The sequence below is a fragment of the Pelmatolapia mariae genome, linkage group LG4 (assembly GCF_036321145.2).
Source record: "Pelmatolapia mariae isolate MD_Pm_ZW linkage group LG4, Pm_UMD_F_2, whole genome shotgun sequence".
In the NCBI taxonomy this organism is placed as follows: domain Eukaryota; kingdom Metazoa; phylum Chordata; class Actinopteri; order Cichliformes; family Cichlidae; genus Pelmatolapia; species Pelmatolapia mariae.
This window is the reverse complement of record NC_086230.1, coordinates 20,481,499-20,502,112: the sequence shown is the minus strand read 5'-3', so window position 1 is coordinate 20,502,112 and position 20,614 is coordinate 20,481,499. Positions and strand designations below refer to the sequence as shown.

At 38.2% G+C, this 20,614-nt stretch overlaps 1 protein-coding gene and 1 pseudogene across 1 annotated transcript; both read left to right on the top strand.

Moving 5' to 3' along the window:
• The first annotated feature begins 515 nt into the window (after window positions 1-515).
• On the top strand, window positions 516-15,205 carry LOC134626741 (nuclear GTPase SLIP-GC-like). The gene is made up of 19 exons (XM_065470694.1): window positions 516-633; window positions 4,381-4,473; window positions 5,018-5,111; window positions 6,039-6,255; window positions 6,377-6,598; window positions 7,400-7,606; window positions 7,705-7,880; window positions 8,510-8,603; window positions 8,692-8,779; window positions 10,964-11,071; window positions 11,293-11,325; window positions 11,365-11,495; window positions 12,556-12,686; window positions 12,812-12,929; window positions 13,012-13,120; window positions 13,224-13,366; window positions 13,542-13,623; window positions 14,206-14,465; window positions 15,134-15,205. The coding sequence occupies exons 1-19, from the start codon at window positions 516-518 to the stop codon at window positions 15,203-15,205; spliced, it is 2,496 nt and encodes an 831-aa protein (XP_065326766.1).
• A 1,005-nt stretch (window positions 15,206-16,210) lies between these two features.
• The window catches only part of LOC134626740 (nuclear GTPase SLIP-GC-like), a 32,741-nt pseudogene continuing 28,337 nt past the window's right edge, over window positions 16,211-20,614 (top strand).

The following is a 20,614-nucleotide window of genomic DNA, read 5'->3' as shown; positions in this document are numbered from 1 at the left end:
TTTTTTCTGAATGATTCACAAATGTGTTAAAGCATATCCTGTCCACCCTCTTATGGTTATTTACAGTATAAACTGATACTGCATCTCATAAGTCAGTGATTCTTAACCACTGGGCCGTGAGTCACACCTTGAGGGCTGGAAAAAAAATGTATTTTACACCTGTGTCCCTGTCCATTAAAAATAATTTCACTTTCAATACAGCTTCCCACCACTTGTTGGGGGTTGTTTAATCAGCCTCAATAAGCAAGCAAAGGAAGACAGTCTGCCCGCTGTTTACAAATACCAAAATAGATGGAGAAGTTCTTAAAATGCAAAAATGAAGATAAAAGTCACAACCCCCCTTCTAAAACGGCAACATTTTTGCGCAAGTACAAGCTTGACTTCCTGAAGTATGTGTTTGTGAACAGAGGAAAGGAGGTGGACCTGAGAGCCCAGTGTGCGAAGTGTGGACTAATGCTACCCAACGAAGCACTGAACTGATTTTACCTGTTGCTGTATATATGTGCCATGAGCTGATGGGAGAGGCTGCTGCAAAGAAGCTACTGACCATCCCACTCTCAAACGAAACTCTGAGCTACCGTATTACAGACATGGTCTTAGACAAACAGCATCAGCTTCTGGAAAGACTAAAAAGTACTACATTTTTCTCTTTGCAACTAGACGAGTCCCTTTTTTTCTTGTCTCTTTTGCTGTAGTAAAATTGAATTATTATTTTTTATTATTAAGCTTGACTCGAGCCTTTCAATTTCTACTTGTAGTTGGATTTGTTCCATGAATTGTTGACCTGTTTGGCATTTTGTTTTATGTCCAGGTTCACATACAAGTAATAAATAAATGTCTTTGTGATTATTACATTGCGTTATGTCATCATCATGTTTATTTGGTTTTAGTTGTCAAAATGAAGTACATTTGATTTAGTTATTAAATATAAATCAAACCAAAAGCAACCTCAGTTTATTGAATACAGTGTTAACATCTGAATGGGCCCTGGGCCACTTTGTAGTGAAAAAGTTGGGCCCCGAGGTAAAAAAAAAAAAAAGGTTAAGAACCCCTGACATAAGTAATAATGACTAATTTAAGCATTGAACGTCTTCCTTATGCATGAGCTTCATTTGAAAAATTTGGGTTTGTCAACATCCCCAAAAATCATAAATAAGTAACAAACCAGTGTATATATATATATATATATATATATAAAGAGATAGACATATAGATATATAGGTATATATATATATATATATATATATATATATATATATATATATATATATATATATATATATATATATATATACCTATATATCTATATGTCTATCTCTTTATATCTATATATAGATATAGATAGATACAGATACAGATATATAGATATAGCAGCTGGATGGTGTAGTGTTAAAACTATGCAAACTGTGTAAGTGAGCAGATTCCTAACATGTTGAGCTGTCTGTTGTGATGACCTCTTTTTTCTTCTTTTTTAATGTTTTGTTTTCCAGTTTACTGTAAGTAGACATAAAACAGTGTTTTTGTCTTGTTTTTAACCCATAACATTTGTAAAGTTTTATCCCTTTGGCTTGTGTAAGACAAAAAAAACAAACACTGTCTGGCAGGTTGCTACCTGTCTTTCAGCCATGGGACCTGCACAAACACCTCCTCTTCCTGCTTTTCTCAGTTCTCCATTCTGCTTTTCCCTGCTCCCGCGTTACTCATGTTGGATTTAGCTTTCCTCTCCTCAGGAATTCTCTCTGCAGGAGGGGGAGATATAGGAGAGGTGGAGGAAGATCTCAGCCTGGGCATCTATTGTCTTGTGTAGTCTGGAAGATGAGTGGATGATGGGGTGGGTGCAGTTTTCTCTGTAGTGGGGTCGGGTGGGCTGTCCCGGGCTCTGTGGGGCCGGGCGGCGCTGCTGCACTGGGCCCTGGTCCGGATGGGCCTGGGCCCCCTTTCCCTGGCGGGTTGCAGAGCATGGGGGTGCCTACTGGGGTCAGCGGGGGAGCTGGCCCCAGGGAGGGGTCACTTGCCCCTCCCTTTCTTCCCTCCCCATCTCCAGCTGCCTCCCTCTTCCCGCTCCACCACAATCACCCACACATGCAGGGCCTTGGGGTAGGGGTGTGTCACCAGGGTGCAGAGGAGGCATCCCCCCCCCTCTGTCCCCTTCTGGCTGCCTCTGCCTCAATTTTATCTCACAACTTAGACATTCACATTACTCACACTCTCATAACACATACATTTAGGATCTTGGGGGTGGGCTCACAACACGGACTCCAAATTACCATCAGGGTGTACACCGCACCCCTGGCGTCGTTGCCCACCTCTCAATTTTAAATACACGTAGACATTGAGGGCTATCAGGAGGGGCTATGCGCTTACCTGCTGCTCTCTGGCAGGTAGCTCCATGCCCTCCTGGGTTTTAATTGCACCTTAGAACACATATACATCAACACTACATATGAGCGGGTAGAGGGAGGTTTGGAGTCTTCTCACACCCCCGGTCTCTGCGGCCTGCTGGAGCGGGGGGGCTAGGAGGAGGAGTTGGCCGTCCGACTGGGGTCTGGTGTGTGGGGCCTCCCTGCTGCTGCGGAGTCGGGGCAGTCTGCTTCTCCCCACTGCAGGGAAAAGGGTAACACCACCTGGGTCTGGGTGCAGTTTCCCCCTCCAGGGGCAAGGGTACCTAGACCCGGTTCTTAGAGTACGCTTGGGGAGTGTGATTGTGTGTACAGCGTCTCTTTATGTCTGTCTCCACATTGGTTGAGTGTGGAGTAATTGCCTATGAGAGCATGAGGGTGGGAATGGATGTTTGTATTTGAGTGTGCCTGTATGTCTGTGTCTATATGTCAGGTTGGGTATCAGACGCCACCTCTCTGGGGACATCTCAGGCCCTCCAAGGTTTGGAGGCCTATCTCCCCCCACCACTTCCCCTGCCGGTGGCAGACGCCCTCAGACATCGATGCGTTGGTGGTTCTTTGTGTCTGGGGGTGGGCGTCCGGGTACACACCGGCTCACTCCTTGGTGGCTGCTTATCCGGGCCTGGAACCTGGGGCTCGCTCGGGCCACTTCGGGGGTGGGGTGCCCTCGGCCTCTCGGCCTGGGGCTCGGTCACTCAGGCACAGCTGGCTGCCGGCGGAGCTCACGGGCACGTCACTGCAACCCCCCCGGCTTCTGCTCCGCGGCTGCTGAGTGATCCCTCATCTGGGACTCTCCTCAGCTCTTTCTGGGACAGTGGCGCGGCTGCCCCTCTGTTGGTCTTCCTTGGTCTCTTGTGTTCTGGGGGCCTCTGGATGTCTGGAGTTTTGATCTCCTCCATACCTGCTTCATGCCCTGGAGGATGGGACTGTGGCCCCCCACACCCTCTAGCAGATCATTACATTAAGGAACCTTTTAAATACAAGCGCGCTCATGCTCACAGGTGTACACACAGGTGATCACACACACACAAACTACACCCTTTTTGGCTCCTACCTCAAAGCACACTGTGCGCTGTCGATCTTACGTGCTGCACAATAATGTTTAATATTAAGTATTTAGTGTTATATTCCCATATATCATTGTGATGTTGTTTATTCTATTACTCTCGTTTTCTTCTGCTTGTTTTCTTTTTTCTTTCTCAACAGGTGATCCAGGTGATCGATATATGTATTTTTTGTCTGCTTATTTTGTTGGTTTTTGTTTTTTGCCCTTTATCCCCGTCCCTCTTCTCCGCTGTTTTTTTTTTGTTTTGTTTTGTTTTGTTTTTTCCCCCCTCTTTCTTTCTCCCTTTTCTTTTCCCCTGTCCCGTATCTAGCAAGTAAAAAATAAATAAATAAATAAAATAAAATAAACAATAAAAGGTAAATCAAATGGACCATTACGGCAAGGCTGGGATGGTCCATTTGGTAAAGTAAATCCGTTGGGCATCTTTCTTCGCCTTTAGACAACAAATCTGATTTGGGCCAACTGCCTGAGACAAAGTAAAGCTCCTTCTCTGGCTGATAGAGACTGAATCTAAAAACTTAATTCATAGGGGGTCGGTTAATATACATTTTAACCTAGCCTAGCAACTACAACTTGCTGTAGGGGTTCACCGACCGTCTCTACAGGTCTGCGTGATAGAGACTTAATTAGGAAAAAGAATTGTCTCATAGGATGAGATGTTTACTAAAAAGCAGGAATGTAATTATAATGTATTCTTCATCAGTCTGCTGGTTGAATAATTATCTGTATAACTAAGTTTCATCCTCAGGTCTTTCCATCCACAAGTGATACAGGTGAGACACATGCATCTTATTTATTGCATCTCATTAATCTGTTTTAAAGGCAGCACTATTTTGTACAATCAAACTTTGAGATCAACTTTCAATGCTGAGAGAAACGTTTTTTGTTCTTTCTTTTTTGTTTTTGGCCAATCAGGAAAGAGAAAATCGGATCTTCAAAGTGACCCCAGCAGGTTACAGCCACCAGCTAAGCGACAACGTCTGTCTGTGTCGGGATTTGTAGGTATTTACATCTCTTTCTGAACAGTTTTACAGTTGAAGCCACTATAGGGTTAAATTTCTGTGCAGGACAAATTTTCCAAAATATAAAATGTCGGTGTGGCAGGAATGAGGCATGACGTGACCACAATTCTGCATTCTCCAACATACTTTTATCTATGGTTGCTGATCTAATACACTTCCACACATACCCACAACAACAACAACATTACAGGACCCTACACCATTCTTAAGCTAGTGAAGAGTGATTACGATGCCACGCAGGTGCGTCTGCCTTCCCTGTCGCGGCACCACCGCCCACGCCCCGCCACAGTCAGTTTCTGCTTTGGTGTTAGAAATTACTTTTTCTTTGGGCTGCTATCAAATTTTAACAGTCAGCATGTTGCATGGTTTATTAATGTCTGTCGGTAAGTTGTCACATTATGCTCCTGATATACTCTAATTCACACTTTTGTGAATTTTGTGAACAAAATTTTTGTTGTTGTTGTTATGAGACTTTACATTGACTAAATGCTAGTTTAGAAATCCTGCTAAATAGTTCTTTACTTTCATGCCCACAGAATCAATCATACTGTCTGATGCAAAAAGCATCATGACATTTGTACATGCCAGACTACATCACCAAGACAAGCTCTGTGCTTTCTTGAAGTGAGTATTAAGTTTTCATATTTTTTAATGAATGGGCCTTAGTTTTTTATGTTTTGTAATATATGTGCATGGTTCCACTCATGACCATGTGCAGGTTTCACAAACAAATCAGTTTATTTTTAGCTTCGTCTCAAATCCTTTTGGTTCAATATTCAACCATTTATTTCTAGTGTCAGTCTGTTTGGTATGTTGGTTCTTTATCTATTTTTAATCTCCTAGGACCTGGCGTCCACATATGTAGACATCACATTTTGGGTTGTTCAGACCAAAATTAAAACTAAACTTATTTAAAACTAAATAAAACTAAATTCTGCTCTTCAAGGGTCTGATATCCACTTACGAGGACATTATACTGCCACTGTTCTATCAAAATGAATGATATGTGGATCCCAATTTTTAGAAAAAAATAATAATCAGGTAAAAATAAAAAAATCAGCTAATTCTTTGTTTTTACATTCATCAGGTCCCTATCAGCCCAAATAGCAAAGAGAAATTAAAAATGCATGCCATGAAAGAGTCTGGGTCTTCGGAGGTTAAGTTGTACTTCTGACTAACAACCATACAAATTATAGATGATTTACTGCTTTAGTAGCACTTGAACATCTGAATTTTAATGTGTATCCCACTTAGACTTATAAAATATGTCATCCACTAGCTCTTGGGGAAACATCAGCACTTTTGCTGACAAACAAGGAAGCTATGGACCAAAATAACAATAAACAATGAGCTGAATAAGTGTATAAAACTGAAACATCTAATGATAATTCTTTGGATATTCTATAATGACATATATTATATACTATAATGACTATCACTATTCTTTTATGCATTAGTGATGTCAAAATATTGTTTTAAACCTTTTTAATTACATTTGAAAATGTTTTCATGACTGAATCGATTAACCGTATTTAAAATCTTGTTCAACAGGAAAAAGATTAGTGATTTGGAGACAGACAAGAGGGAGCTAGTTGGCGTCTTTGGTAAAATTGGGGCTGGAAAGAGCTCTTTAATAAATGCCATCATCAAAGAGAAGAATATTTTACCCTCTGGAAGTGTCAACGCATGCACCTCAGTCATGATTAAATTGGAAGCTAACACCTACAGCTCGAAGTATGAGGCAGAAATTGAGTTCATCACAAAAGAGGTAAATTGAATTATAAAAGTTTCATTTTTACTTAAAACCAAATCATGTGTTACACTGCAGTTCTGGGGGCTTAAGGCTGGGTACGTGCCTCAATAAATAATATGTAAAAATGTTATTTTAGGAATGGAACGATGAGTTGTGCTCATTTCATCAGTTTTTTTGCAAAAATGGAGATCACGAAATGGAAGATAATGATGATTATCTTGATGCTGTGGAAAAGCTGTCAGCAGTGTATGGAGAAGAATGGAAACAAAAGTCTTCTGAAAACCTCATGAAGAGCAAATATTTCAAAGCAATTCCAGAATTTCTCCAATCCAAGAGGAAGATTTTGACATGTGAATCGGTAAGACAAAAACTCTCATATTACATTATATCTATCATATATATACAGCAAAATTAATTAAGTAGTTGGCTTTTTCACATGTTAAATTTCTAGTGACTTTTAAATGTGTTCATAGAAATCCACTACTGAGCACCTTTGGCAAAAAGTGAATTAAAGGGGCCAGAAATTTTAGCAAGTTAATGTCTGACAGTCGGTTGCATCAGGAAAGGCAAAAGGGCGTACAACTCTGTCAATCAAAACATGCTGAGTTACCCGCAGAGGTACCCCCTTTTGAATAAGGGAGCAGTGTAAAGTAGCTTTTTAATGTGTCAAATTTGTGGACAACTTTGCAACATGCCCACATAAAGTTGTTTCTGCTAAGAGCAATACTAGTTATAAAGAATATAAAACTTTTCCTAAATAACTTCTTAAATACATTTTAATTGTGGCTGGCAATGATCCTTTTTCTAAATTATCAAATGGTTGATCGTTTTAAACAGTTCAAGAAAGCAACAATTTCCATAGAAATTACTGTTACCTGAATTTCCCCCCAGTACCCCTCAGAGTGGGGGACTGTCTTGGTCCAATATAAAACAAGGAGAAGCTACATTATCCCATACTTCTGTGATAGACATACGTGTACAGCTTGTACACAATCAAATCATTTAAATCTAAAATTTAAAACTAATTACTCAAGCTTCAGTGATCCAGTTTCTTTAATTAATTGTTCTTTAGTCACTGACTTTTTGATGGATTTTGTAAAGCACTTGCATTGAGGACTGAAATTAAACTGCACTACTTTGCTTTTGTTTTTTATTGCAGGCTAATGAACTCTGTGCAGAAGTTGTCAAGTACACACGAAGTGATTCAAAACAAGAAGAAGGTAATGAAGCAAAAAAGTGGTTTTGGCCACTAGTGAAGTGTGTGACTGTCAGGGTGCCAAACAATCCTTTTCTCCAGCATGTCACACTTGTGGACCTTCCTGGAAATGGTGACTGTAACAAGAGCAGAGATCAGATGTGGAAAGGGGTAATTCATATCTACTGCTCTTTGCTTATACTGTGTTCTTGTGCGAACAGTAATGTCATCTTTTGATGAAGCACTGAAACATGTTATTCTCCTTTCAGATACTTGGAAATTGTTCTACTGTGTGGATTGTGACTGAAATTAATCAAGCAGCATCAGAGAAAGAGGCCTGGGAGATCCTGGAAAGTGTCAGTAGTCTGATTGGAAATGGTGGCGAATGTCAGCAAATTCATTTTATCTGCACCAAGTCTGATCTTGTTGATGATTCAGATGATCTGTAAGTTAAGGATGCATGATGATCAACTACAGGGTGTTTCCATTTAAAATCAAGCTAGGTGAGATAAAGCACAGAGTTGAGCCTTTTTTTGTAATGAATGCAGAACATTTGGGTCAAAAGGAGCCTCAGACTCTGAGACAATTTTATAAAGTTTACTAAATAAGGTGGACTGAGTAATGAACAGAGAATTGCCGGTCAGAAGGAAATTGAGTTATTTAGGAGAGGCACAGACAAGGGTTTGGAACAGCAAGAGGGGCTGAAGAATAAAACAAGAGCAGGAGGAGAAAGAGATGCAATGATGGCATTATGGTAGCTTTATGTATGGGTACAAAATCTATGAGATTATAGGAAACTTCCTAACAAATCATGGTCCAAGGAGAACATGCTGACATGTCTCATAATGCTTTAAGATTAATACAAATAATAATAGTGTGCAAAAGCCACCTAGGCAAAGCTCAGCTTGGTCACAAAGGGAGTCCCCCACAACTCCACCTAAAAGCCAAAACCACAAAACCTCCTGCAAACTGATGATGGTGGACAGAACACACACACACACACATGTGTATATATATATATATATATATATATATATATATATATATATATACATATACATTTTTTTCTTTTAGTTCATCAGCTGATGTCCATGATCTAATCACTGAAAGAAACGTGCAAGTCACTGATGCAATAAAGAAAGAATTCAACAAGCGAAGCAACATTAGGGTGAGTTTTGTAGCCTGACAGAAAATCTAATGCAAAGACTCTCCACAGTTGCAAGAATGCTTTCAAATCAAATCACATTTTTCCCTAGAAACACTTCACTGATGACAGATTCAAAGTGTTCACAGTGAGCTCCAAAGAGTTCCTAAAACAAAACTACTTAAGTCCAGAAGAAACTGGTAGGTGAAGTCTCCTTTGAAATAACTGAAAGTATGGGGGGCCAGAAGTGACCAAATTAACTAATTAAATATACCATTGGGCCAATAAGCCAAAACAACAATTAATTAAATGCCCATTCATTTCATTTAAAACATGTAATAAATTGTTTATTCAAACATTTATTTAATTAATTATACATTTGATCAGCTATTTATTGACACATTTAATTAATTATTTAATTATGTATTTCTTACATTTATTTTGGCACTCTTGGCCCTGGTACTGTCTTCATGAATTTTATTTTAGCTGTCAGTCTCACCCATCAACTTTAGGGGGCGGGGTTAATGCTGTTCGAGTCAAAACCGTTGCTTTGGCCTGGTGGCTATTCTTTAAGTGGGCGTTTCTCTGCGCCAACAATGACATGTAAAAACTAACTGAGCTGTACTTTGAAAAACCCAGTTTGTGTGTCACCAAATACACTTTAAATATTTTTTTAGCTGAGAATGTAATGTTTTAATCTTCAGATATCTGGTTAGTGTGTCAAGATAGAGCCTATTTGCAAAAGTTCTTCGATGATTTGAAAAATGTCTGTCCAGCCCAGTTTCATGGCAAAGCGTGTGATAGGCCTGCTCGCAAGTGCTCGAGCTCAGGTCCTGGTGCACAACTGTCATAACTCCAGCTGACTGGAGGTTGAACACCAACTTCCTTTACTAAGGTTATATCTATCGGGTCTTTATCTCCTGATGTTCCTATATGTCATACTTGTTTCAGTCGCCAATATTGAATTAAAACTAACATTAAAATTATGTTTAAGCATATCCAGGATATTTTTCAGTGTTCTGGAATCACTGACCCTAACACTGGGACCAGGATAAATGCTCACACGAAGCTGGTTGTCAGCTCTCTAAGTTAACCCAGGGTTTCCCAGGGCAGGCACAAAGTGTTGGCAGCATCAAATTAATCTAACGGTCATATACGTCACGGGTCATATCGATATTCTTTTACAGAAAATCATCTTTATCAGACTATTCCAAAGACGTGAGAGCTAAAACTTTAAAACTTTAATCAGAGCCAATCCGATTTGCTCAGTTGTAAATAAAACAGTGAAGTAAACATGACCCGACAGACAGAACCTGAGTAAATTATGTCTGGTGTTTAACCTTCACTGAGAGCTAAAACTCAGCAGAGGTATTAAAGCTGTGTGCCGTTGATTCGATATCAGCTGCTGATAAAGTGGGTTCGCCTATGAGGTGCTCTGTAGTTTTCTAAGTGTCCATCACTCTCTGTAAATCCCGTTTGTCATGTTTAACCCATGTCAGTCACTCGGAAACAAGTTCCAGCAGCTCTGCGCTCAGGAAAAAAACTACATTTGATTATCTTGTGCAGAATATTGCTCCGACATTACGTTATATCAAGCAGCAGTGCCCAAGTTAAACTGTGCCGATCACCATTTAACGTGAGTCTGTTTCCCGAATCAGCAGCAGGTGCTAAACAGCTGACAGGTGAGCAGCATGTATGCAGGTGAACTGAGGGTCCATCAAGCTGATCGCTGGTGTTGTGAGGAAAAAGTCGGCTCGTTATTTATGTTACAGAAACACAGAGACACAAGACCAGGTGGAATTTTAATTAAAATAATTTCACTGTTGTATGAAGATAATATCCGTGTATGCATTTGTAGGAACTGGAGAGGATGGAGACCTTTGCTGACTGTTAGCAAAGCTAGCGACTTCTCCAAAAACATCGGAGAACTTTTGCAAACATATTCTGTTGACAACCTGACCTGATATGTGAAGATTACGCCACTGAATTCTCGGCTAAAACAATATTAAAAGTACAGTTTATGACAGAAAAACGGGTATTTTAAAAGATGCTTACAGTTTAGAGCGCCACCACCATTGCCGCTTGTGTTTTGAAATGCATTCTGGGATACCTGGCTGCCCCAAGTCCACACTATCAGCCTGCCCCCTGACTTTGAAATTATAAATAAATATTGAAATATTTATTTAATTAATTAATTCCAATTTTAATTAATTAATGAAACATATATTTAATTATTTAATTGCACTTTTAATTCATTCATTTTGATAATCCTGGTCCTCCATAGGATGCACTTGTTTTTTTAGTTTGCCTTGACTGAAAGAAGAATTATTTAATTTCAAATAAGTGTGTATTGTAAAATTGTAACATTGAAATTTATTTTACAGAAGTACCCAAACTTCAGAGATTTTTGCAAGATCTCAATGACTGTCACTCAGAGACAGTAAACTATGTGAATCGAGCTCACAGGATTCTGTCTTTGATTCAAGGAGCCATCTCCACAGGAGTGGTAAGGTCAAGTAAAAGATACACAACAACATTCTCTTACATGTTGGGATTTCTCAATTGTGTTTGTGTGTCTGATTTTGGTTTTGCTATATTTATTAAATTATAAGTTATTGGTTCACTGATTCATAAGGTTTTGATGCTCCATTTTTGCTTCTCATGTCTTTATTACAGGAGAGTGGCTTTTAAAACCAACAAAATTTCATTAAACCTTTTAAAAAAAAACCAACAAGTGGTTTTCATGGTTTTATTCCTTCAAATGTTTTTCAGGATAGTAAAAAAGGCGAGGTGTGTGAAGAACTTGAGAGAAACATGAGCCTCCAACTTGATAATGTCAGAAAAGAAATGGAAGACAACTGTAGGGCTTTTGAAAGATGTCTTGATGATGGTGTTAAGAAATCCTTCTTATATCATGTATGTTTTTTAATTATAGTCAAAATACATACAGATTTTATATGACAATGTAAAATGCAATAATTCTGTGTTTTCTTTTTTGTTTCAGAGAAAGAATGGTGGTGCTTTTTACAATTTACTGAAGTGTGTCGTTGAGAAAGGTGGCGTCTACAAACCAAAAAAAGGGAAACCAGTTAACCTTTTTTTTTTTTTTTTTTTTTTTTTATTAAACCTGTCCCGTTTGGTTCTTTTGCCATCAGAATTATTGTCTAAAGGCGAAGAAAGATGCCCAACGGATTTACTTTACCAAATGGACCATCCCAGCCTTGCCGTAATGGTCCATTTGATTTACCTTTTATTGTTTATTTTATTTTATTTATTTATTTATTTTTATTTCTTTACTTGCTAGATACGGGACAGGGGAAAAGAAAAGGGAGAAAGAAAGAGGGGGAAGAAAAAAAAAAACAGCGGAGAAGAGGGACGGGGATAAAGGGCAAAAAACAAAAACCAACAAAATAAGCAGACAAAAAATACATATATCGATCACCTGGATCACCTGTTGGGAAAGAAAAAAGAAAACAAGCAGAAGAAAACGAGAGTAATAGAATAAACAACATCACAGTGATATATGGGAATATAACGCTAAATACTTAATATTAAACATTATTGTGCAGCACGTAAGATCGACAGCGCACAGTGTGCTTTGTGGTAGGAGCCAAAAAGGGTGTAGTTTGTGTGTGTGATCACCTGTGTGTACACCTGTGAGCATGAGCGCGCTTGTATTTAAAAGGTTCCTTAATGTAATGATCTGCTAGAGGGTGTGGGGGGCCACAGTCCCATCCTCCAGGGCATGAAGCAGGTATGGAGGAGATCAAAACTCCAGACATCCAGAGGCCCCCAGAACACAAGAGACCAAGGAAGACCAACAGAGGGGCAGCCGCGCCACTGTCCCAGAAAGAGCTGAGGAGAGTCCCAGATGAGGGATCACTCAGCAGCCGCGGAGCAGAAGCCAGGGGGGGTTGCAGTGACGTGCCCGTGAGCTCCGCCGGCAGCCAGCTGTGCCTGAGTGACCGAGCCCCAGGCCGAGAGGCCGAGGGCACCCCACCCCCGAAGTGGCCCGAGCGAGCCCCAGGTTAAACCAGTTAACCTTAATATGAAGTTGGCTTCCTGTCTGATTGACAGCATTGGTGCAGAATTCAGAAAGACCTTCCCGTAATAAAAAAAAAAAAAAAAAAACATGTTCTAAACAGTCACATAATATTATCCAGGATATGTAATTCATAACATATAAACTTGCCAATTCTGTCATTATAAACCGTAATGTTTACTTGTTTTAGAAATGAAGTAAAATGTGGAGCATTCAACGGAGTCATCAATACATTTACACTTAACACTGATTCTCTGATTGAAAAGTACAAAAATGCTGAACTGCAGCTCAGATTCCTCAAGACAGAGGTAAGAAGTGAGACTTTCTATACATTAGCCCATTGATAAACAATAGGTAAAGTTCATCTATACTTCATGTTTTTTCTCTCAGGAAGAAAAGATTAAGGCAAAATTAAACAGAATCATCCAGGAGCAGATGCAAAAAGTCTACAGCAGTCTGACAGAGACAGTTGAGAACATTATGGAAGAAGGCTACAAGAGTAAGAAATAAGATCAGAGCTTCACAACTTATCACTTAAACAGATATTTATGTTTGTTATTATTCAGCATAAAAAGTCTGAAGAGTTTTCTGTCTTTTTCTAGAGGCTTTAGCATTTACAGGAGAAGACACACTGTACAACATGAGGGAGACTATTAAAAACCACGTGCACTCAAAAGAAAATACCATGTTGGAGAAGTTGCATGATTTGATGGTTTGTCATGTTTTACGAAGAATTACGATGAACGTATTTAGTCATAACTCACCTGAAGGCTTTTTCTGTATTTAACTGGAATAGACTTATACCGAAATGTATGTTTCCATTTATACTTTTCATCCAGTCTGAGAACCTTCTAAATACAACCTTAGCACAATATCTTGGTCTGTGGTAAGTGATGAAAAACTTTACATTTTTAAATTAGGTATATGTCTTGGGGACTCTGGAGAAAACTATGAAGGAATCTATTGGACTTTCATTCAAGGCTGAAGAGTGCTTACTCCCAGGTAAACAGGGCAGTTTGATGTAATTACATTGGTTCTAATTGTTTGCCTTTCCTCTTTATCTTTGCAATCTTGCAGCTGATAACAATAAGGGTGTCTATTTATCTTTTTAAAAAATTAATTCATTACTCATTTAGTCTCACATTTACGTATGTGTGTCACTCTGGGAGGAAACAATTCAAAAAAGTTTTGTTTTTCAGATGTTTCAACAGAGCTTAAGATGGTGAAGAAATATTATGATCTACTTGTAGGCACTCCAGATGATGAAATATAACTGGGTAAATCCTAAGATTTTATCTTCAGTATGAAATTATTGTTGTTAATTTTAAAAAAAAATGTCAGTGTTTTTGTCTTTAATAGACAATAGATTCTGTTTGCTTGCTTTGGCTCTGATGGAGGCGGACGCATCTCTCTCCCTCTCCCTCCCTTATCTTTCCTGTTTGGCTTCTCTTGTCTTATATCTAGTCGTCTCTATCTCTAACCCCAGAAGAGCCTCTCAGTCCTGATCTCTAATACCTAAAGAAGAACTATGAATTTGATCAACTGATCCCTAAAAGCAATTGACACTCACTTCTCGATGAAAAGCCTGGTTTCGGGAGAGTTCAAATGTCCTGGAGGGACGTTCCCTGCCGGATACACGATGGCAGCAGAAGTGGCATGTCGTGTGCCTGGCGGGACTTTCGACTGAGGACATTGAAGACATCTACCTATTTGGAATCATGATAACAGGATTCTTGCTGATCGGAGATGGCTTGGCCCTGGTTTATTGGAAATTGAAGAAAGCAGTGACAGCTGTTATAAACCCCACAAGGCTACCCGCTATGATCGAAGCTATGGGTAGAGCTGTGAGTACTCAGAACGACTGTAAAATTCTGAAAAAATGTCTCATTTATACATTTTTATACACAATTCTCCTTGATAATGGGACAGTTAGACTCTTTTGCCCATATCCTTCAAGGCCACCTGCGTAGGCTGTGGACTGTTGACTTTTGCTTAACAAGGTGAAAGGACAGTCTCTCAAGCTGAACATAGGATGCACATACACACACACACACACACACACAAGTACACTGACACAGATACGCACTCACGTACCCTCACCCATCCCAAACGCCTCCGATGCATGTCACGTGCTTACATGTTGTACATGTGAATATTCATGTCATGTGCTTTTTTGTGCTAAGGTGTTTTTTTAATGTCCTCAAACTGGTCTCCCAGTTAGGAGCCCGTTTTAAGTCTTTTTTTTTTTGTCTCCTCTTGTCCCTGATGTGTGTACCTTCACTGATTTTATTTATGGCATGGCTACGTCTGTAGAACTATGAAATCACTATAATAGTGTAGAAATGTGTATTTAAACATCGTTACATTGACAGAAATTGGAGTTTCGATGGTTTGACCCATCTATGATTGAAGTGAGCTGTATGTGGCCTACGATGAAAAATAAGTTTTACATCCTGTGCGGCCTTAAGCCTTGTTATTATTTGGTGGGCCTGTTTTATTCCCTTTTGTTCAGGTCATCATTAGTGGCTCCTCCCATCTATTACGAGACAAGGAGTTCACCTGTTTGGGAACCTATGTAAGGTGATATTCTTTTAAGATGGCGGCCACCCTCCCCCTCATCTAAGAAGGCTGGGGCTTTTCTGGCACCCAATTTAGGGTTTGTTTGTTTTTTCCCTGCTTTTGTGGCTTTTGCGGTTATTTCTAGTTTCAGTCACTTGCTGGTTATAGGTAAACACAAAGCTGTTTTGTTTTTTCTCCTTTACTTCTGTTTGTGCTTAATAAATGAATATGGTAAAATTATTTGTGTGGAATTCCCTTCTTTGTCATGTCCCTAACAAGCTGTGCATATTAATAACACTACTGACAACAACAATAATAATAATGATAATAATAATTCATTTTATTTGAGGGTGTCTTTCTAAAACCCAAGGTCACCTTACAAAGAGAAAAAGATAAACATGGATAAAAATCAATAAAACAGTAGATTAAAATAGATTAAAATTAATTAAAATACAAAAAAACTCCACAAATAAAAAACACAACCAAGATTTGACAACAAGTAAAATCTGACTTAAATAAGGGAAGGGAATCTATTTTTCTTATAACTGGAGGAAGTGAGTTCCAGAGCCAAGGAGCAGAGCGACTGAAAGCTCTGTTCCCCATTGTGATAAGACGAGCAGAAGGAACAACAAGATGAATGGCAGATGAAGATCTGAGAGAGCGGGAAACAATGGTGATATGAAGCAGATCACAAAGATAAGGAGTGGCAAGGTTATGGATGCACTTACATGTGAGAACTAAAATTTTAAAGTTTATCCTAGCTTGTATGGGTAACCAGTGAAGCTGTTGAAGAATTAGGGTGATATGGTCTCTTAAGGGAGTATGAGTTATGACCCGAGCTGCAGGATTCTGAAGAAGTTGAAGTTTATGGAGGGACTTATTGGGGAGACCAAATAAGAGGGAGTTGCAATAATCAATCAGAGAAGTAATAAGACTATTGAGAAGGATGGCAGCAGCATGGGGAGTAGGGAACTAAGCAAACCAAGCAACCAACTTTATTTGACACATACACAATCATACAGAGTACAACATGTATAAAATGCTTGTGTCCGAGCTGTGGACTGGCTGCAGACGTAGCCGCGCCATTCCAGGGCTTGGTTTTAGCATGGGGGGTCTGGCCAGGACCCTTACTGGATACCGGGTGGGAAGGGACGAAGTCGGTTAATGTTACATAAGTGAAAGTATGCAGACCGGGTTATGTAATTAATGTGAGACTGAAGTGAGAAATTACTGTTAAATATGGCACCCAAACTCTTTACAGTAGTACCTAGTTTAACAATTATTATTCACTCGAAATACAAGCTTTATACTGACAAACAATGTGAATGGAATTGTAGGAGAAATAATCATATATTTTAATATTGCATTGTTAATCACAAATTAATGGCCAATCACATTATATGGTGCTACTATAACTAGTAGCTGCCATCTGAGCAGCTGTTAGAGGTTGGCCACTTTGTTTCATACTCAGATGATGTCGTTTGATCAGCCTGGGCCTGGGTGGGCACTTAACAGCTTTAGAGCTTTGTTCGAGTTTTCTTCTGCCCATATCAGTATATACATATACATATATCTATATATATGTATATATGTGTATATATATATATATATATATATTATAATATGCAAATCAATATTTCAAAATAAATTATTTATCCAATTAAACACTTTAAATTCAACTTGGATTTTCACAAAAATGGAAAATTAAAAACCTTGATATTTGAATTCATTTACTTATTTCTCTTTTTTTAAATTGTAACTTGAAAATCTGTTTTTTCTAATTTGGAATATAAAAATTATTTTTGAACTGAGGTTTTTATTGAGAATTTAAAATTTTGTGAAATCTGTTTTAGTTTGAAGTATTTATTAATTGATTAATAATTCATTTTGAAACATTGATTTATAAATTGTTATTAAGTTATTAAGTAATACATTAATTTAGTAATTTTTAAATGAGTAAAATAATTTTGTATTTTCTTACACAATTCATTATTTTGACACAGACGCACTTCGATGCACTTGACTCTTCTGGTCCTCCATATTGACATCATTGGTTTCTTGCTCTTCTCCCTAATATCCCGCAACACACAGACGCACACACATACACACGTCTGCCCCGTGTTGTCACATGATGTAATGTTTGTTTTTGTTGTGACTGTGTAAAGCAATGATGGTAGGGAGGAGGGCGTTCAAGTATTTGAATTAGCCTTATACGACTTGCAAATGAATGTGATGCAAATGGCTTGATCATAGTTTTTACTTGCCAGAGTTTCAGTTTCTATTTGTGTAAAATAAATGCAAATAAATGTAAAAATAAATGTCTTCGAAGACATTTATTTTTACACTTGTCTTCGAGACAATCTATTACTCTGGATGACATTACTTTTGCGTCAAATGTTGAAGTTATGTCCTTCAATGTGAATATTAAACAAATATGTGGTACTGCTTTTAAAGGGGTTATGCCCTTCCATCTAAGCATCCCTCACTAGCTCACCTGTTGCTGTATACATCCGGGTCTTCGTCACCTGCCCTGTCGAGCTGTTACAGGTAGAAGTCGCTGGAGCCACTACTGTTTCTCTGGCATACACTTACAGAAGTGCTGCTGCTTTGCCGTTATGCTTTGTTTTCCCCCTTCTTTCGTTCGGGTTTTATTCTTCCCATTTCAGTAACTGTCTGGGTTGAATTTGATCTTAATCGTTTGATCTTTGTGCATTGCTCTGGTTTAAGATTTTAGAATAGCCTTTAAGCCGTATGTAGAGTATATGGAAGCCTGTTAATGTGTTTTTGATGTATTGAATTATTCATTTCAAGCAGTTTGAGTATATAACAACTTATTTTAATTTTTGAAGTGATCAACAATAACAGCTACTCATTACTGAATTCATGTTTGTAACTTTGATTTCTGTTTGGGGGGTTTACTGGGGTCCTAAACTTTTGATCAACTGTAAAACAGCCTGTTTCAGTTTAAGGGTTGTTTTCATTAACCTTCTAAAAAATGTTTTGTTTCACTCCCATTTCTTCTTTTTGCATGTTCGAGCTCCAGGTAGAACCTTGTTAAGATCCAACCATGCAAAATATGATATTTTTTGTGCCATTTTTCAAGTGGTCTTAAACTTTTGATCAGGACTGTGTTACACAATTGGAAGTAGCCCCTCTCTCCGTGTTCTAGCTGCAGCTGCACCAGTGTTTCTGCAGTAGGGTTAACAACAGAGGCTGTTTTTTTAGATGAATATTTTAGATAAATTAATAACTTGTTTCCTTTTATCAGGGGCTGATGCAATAAGGTGGAAATGACTGGATGCCTTAGTGGTGGAACCTTCCATGTGCCTTGATTAATAATGGACCTCTGGTTTAAACTGCATGGGGAACTCAAAATCTTGTCTTTTTGAGTCTCAGGTTGAAGTAGCAGCTTTACTAATATTGACCTGTGACTACTTCATGGATTCAGTGCAGCTGCTGAATAGATCACCTTCAGTGTCATTAAAAACACTGATAATGTTACTTAGGACAAAAACACATCATAGTTAATCAAGGCCGTTTTAATAAGGTTAAAGTTTTACCCAGTTATGAAACAGCAAAACTGATTTTATATTTGGTAAATGCATATATTCCTGTATCTTTTGGAAAGTTTTGTATTAGGCGAAATTGTATATGCATTGTTCTTTAGATTCAGTTTGTGTATATTATGAAAACAATCTTGCCATGCTGTTTCATCACTTATTCAATCAATCTTGCTTCCTGCAGTCTTTCTGACCTTGTAAATGACATAAACATAGATGAATAACATAAATACATAAATACTGAAGACATGGAACAAATCTGTGTCATGTCATTTATGTTTATTCTTTAGAGAACTTCCCTTTGGAAAGTTTTTTTTTTTTTAAAGTTTGGTGTTTATTTATATATATTTTTATTTTAAACATAGCTTTGGAAGTAAACCCAGAATCTTTTTGTGCTGTTTTATCATAATTGTGTTGACATTCTGACAAAATAGTAAAGAATCTGAATGTCTCCAAAGAGCACGTTTGCTTGTCATACCTAACAGTTACTGTTAGTTTTGTTTTTTCTTTATGTATTTGTTTACCAAAGTTATTCTTTTTTACATTTTTCCTAGCTGGGTTTTTTCCCACATTCAAACAAAACTAAATGTCAGTGTTCCTATATTTAGTCTTTCACTCACTCCTTATTTTTACATATCCACTAAGATCCTATAGTTAAACATCCAGCCACTTCCGGCACCTCTGCAATAACACTAGCTCTTCCACCTTTTCGCACTTACCCTTACTCATCCCCTGACTAGCATCTGTTTATGTTCAGATCTGGTTCCACTCACCTCCTTTTGTTCTACTTACCTTCTCTTGCCTTTTGTTTTTTTGCTTTTTTTTTTAACCTTAATCGACTTTTGTTTTTAAAACTTCTACTTATTGTTGGACTTCTCCTTTTTTGTTTTTGTTCCTGACTGTTCCCAGTCTATGCCTTCTGGCTGACTTCACCCTCTCTGAAATAATCTTTTTTACCGCATCTTCAATAACCTAGTTGAACTTTTACTCTAAACGTATTGTCTATATATTTGCCTATTCCTAGCCATTTTGTTGTTTGATTAGAAATTACAATTTATCTTTCAGTTTCTCTTTTTGGTCATGGATGATTTTGTGCGAAACAAACTGACTGAATGGGATCTACAAAAGTGGATGGATAAATTTGAAGGTAAGGTATTATTATGCATCACTGATGAGCACAGATTTTGTAAAATATTAATGTGATGTTTAACATGACAATTTGGCAAGCGAAAGGTCACTGGATTGTTTCCAGCTGGAGATTTGGGGCTGTATCAGGAAGAGCATATTGCCTAATGAAGCATTTGGAGCCACCCACTGTGGCAACAACTCGTAGCAAGAGAGTAGCCAAAGAAGCTTTTGTGAATACTGAAAAAGAATCTGTTAGTGTAGACATAAATGCTGCAACTTTGTTCTGCAGCAAATCAGGTAAAAACTGTACTGGAGTAGTGCATATGCACAAACGGCAACACAGTGGTACATTTTATACAAATCTCGATAACAGTTATGATAGTTACTTTTCTGTAGCATCTTGTAGGTTGTTAAATTAACAGAGAAAAGTAAAATATAAATTAATAAAAGAAAACCCAACTGACATGCCTTCAATTCAAACAGCCAATGTTTTAAATTACCCCTGTGAGGGCAAATTACACTTTTACAGCTGTGTCAATAACTAAACTCTCCTTCATCAAATGCAGATGTGTAGTAATTTTAAAATGATTTGCACTTCTGCATTACTAAGATTTAAAATTTTAATTACAGATGAAGAAATTACACAGGAAAGTTTATATGAACTTAATGATGAACTCACTGATAAGTTGATTCCAAAAGTTGGACCAAGATTAACGTTCAAGAAGAAGTTAAAGCAGTTAAAGGTA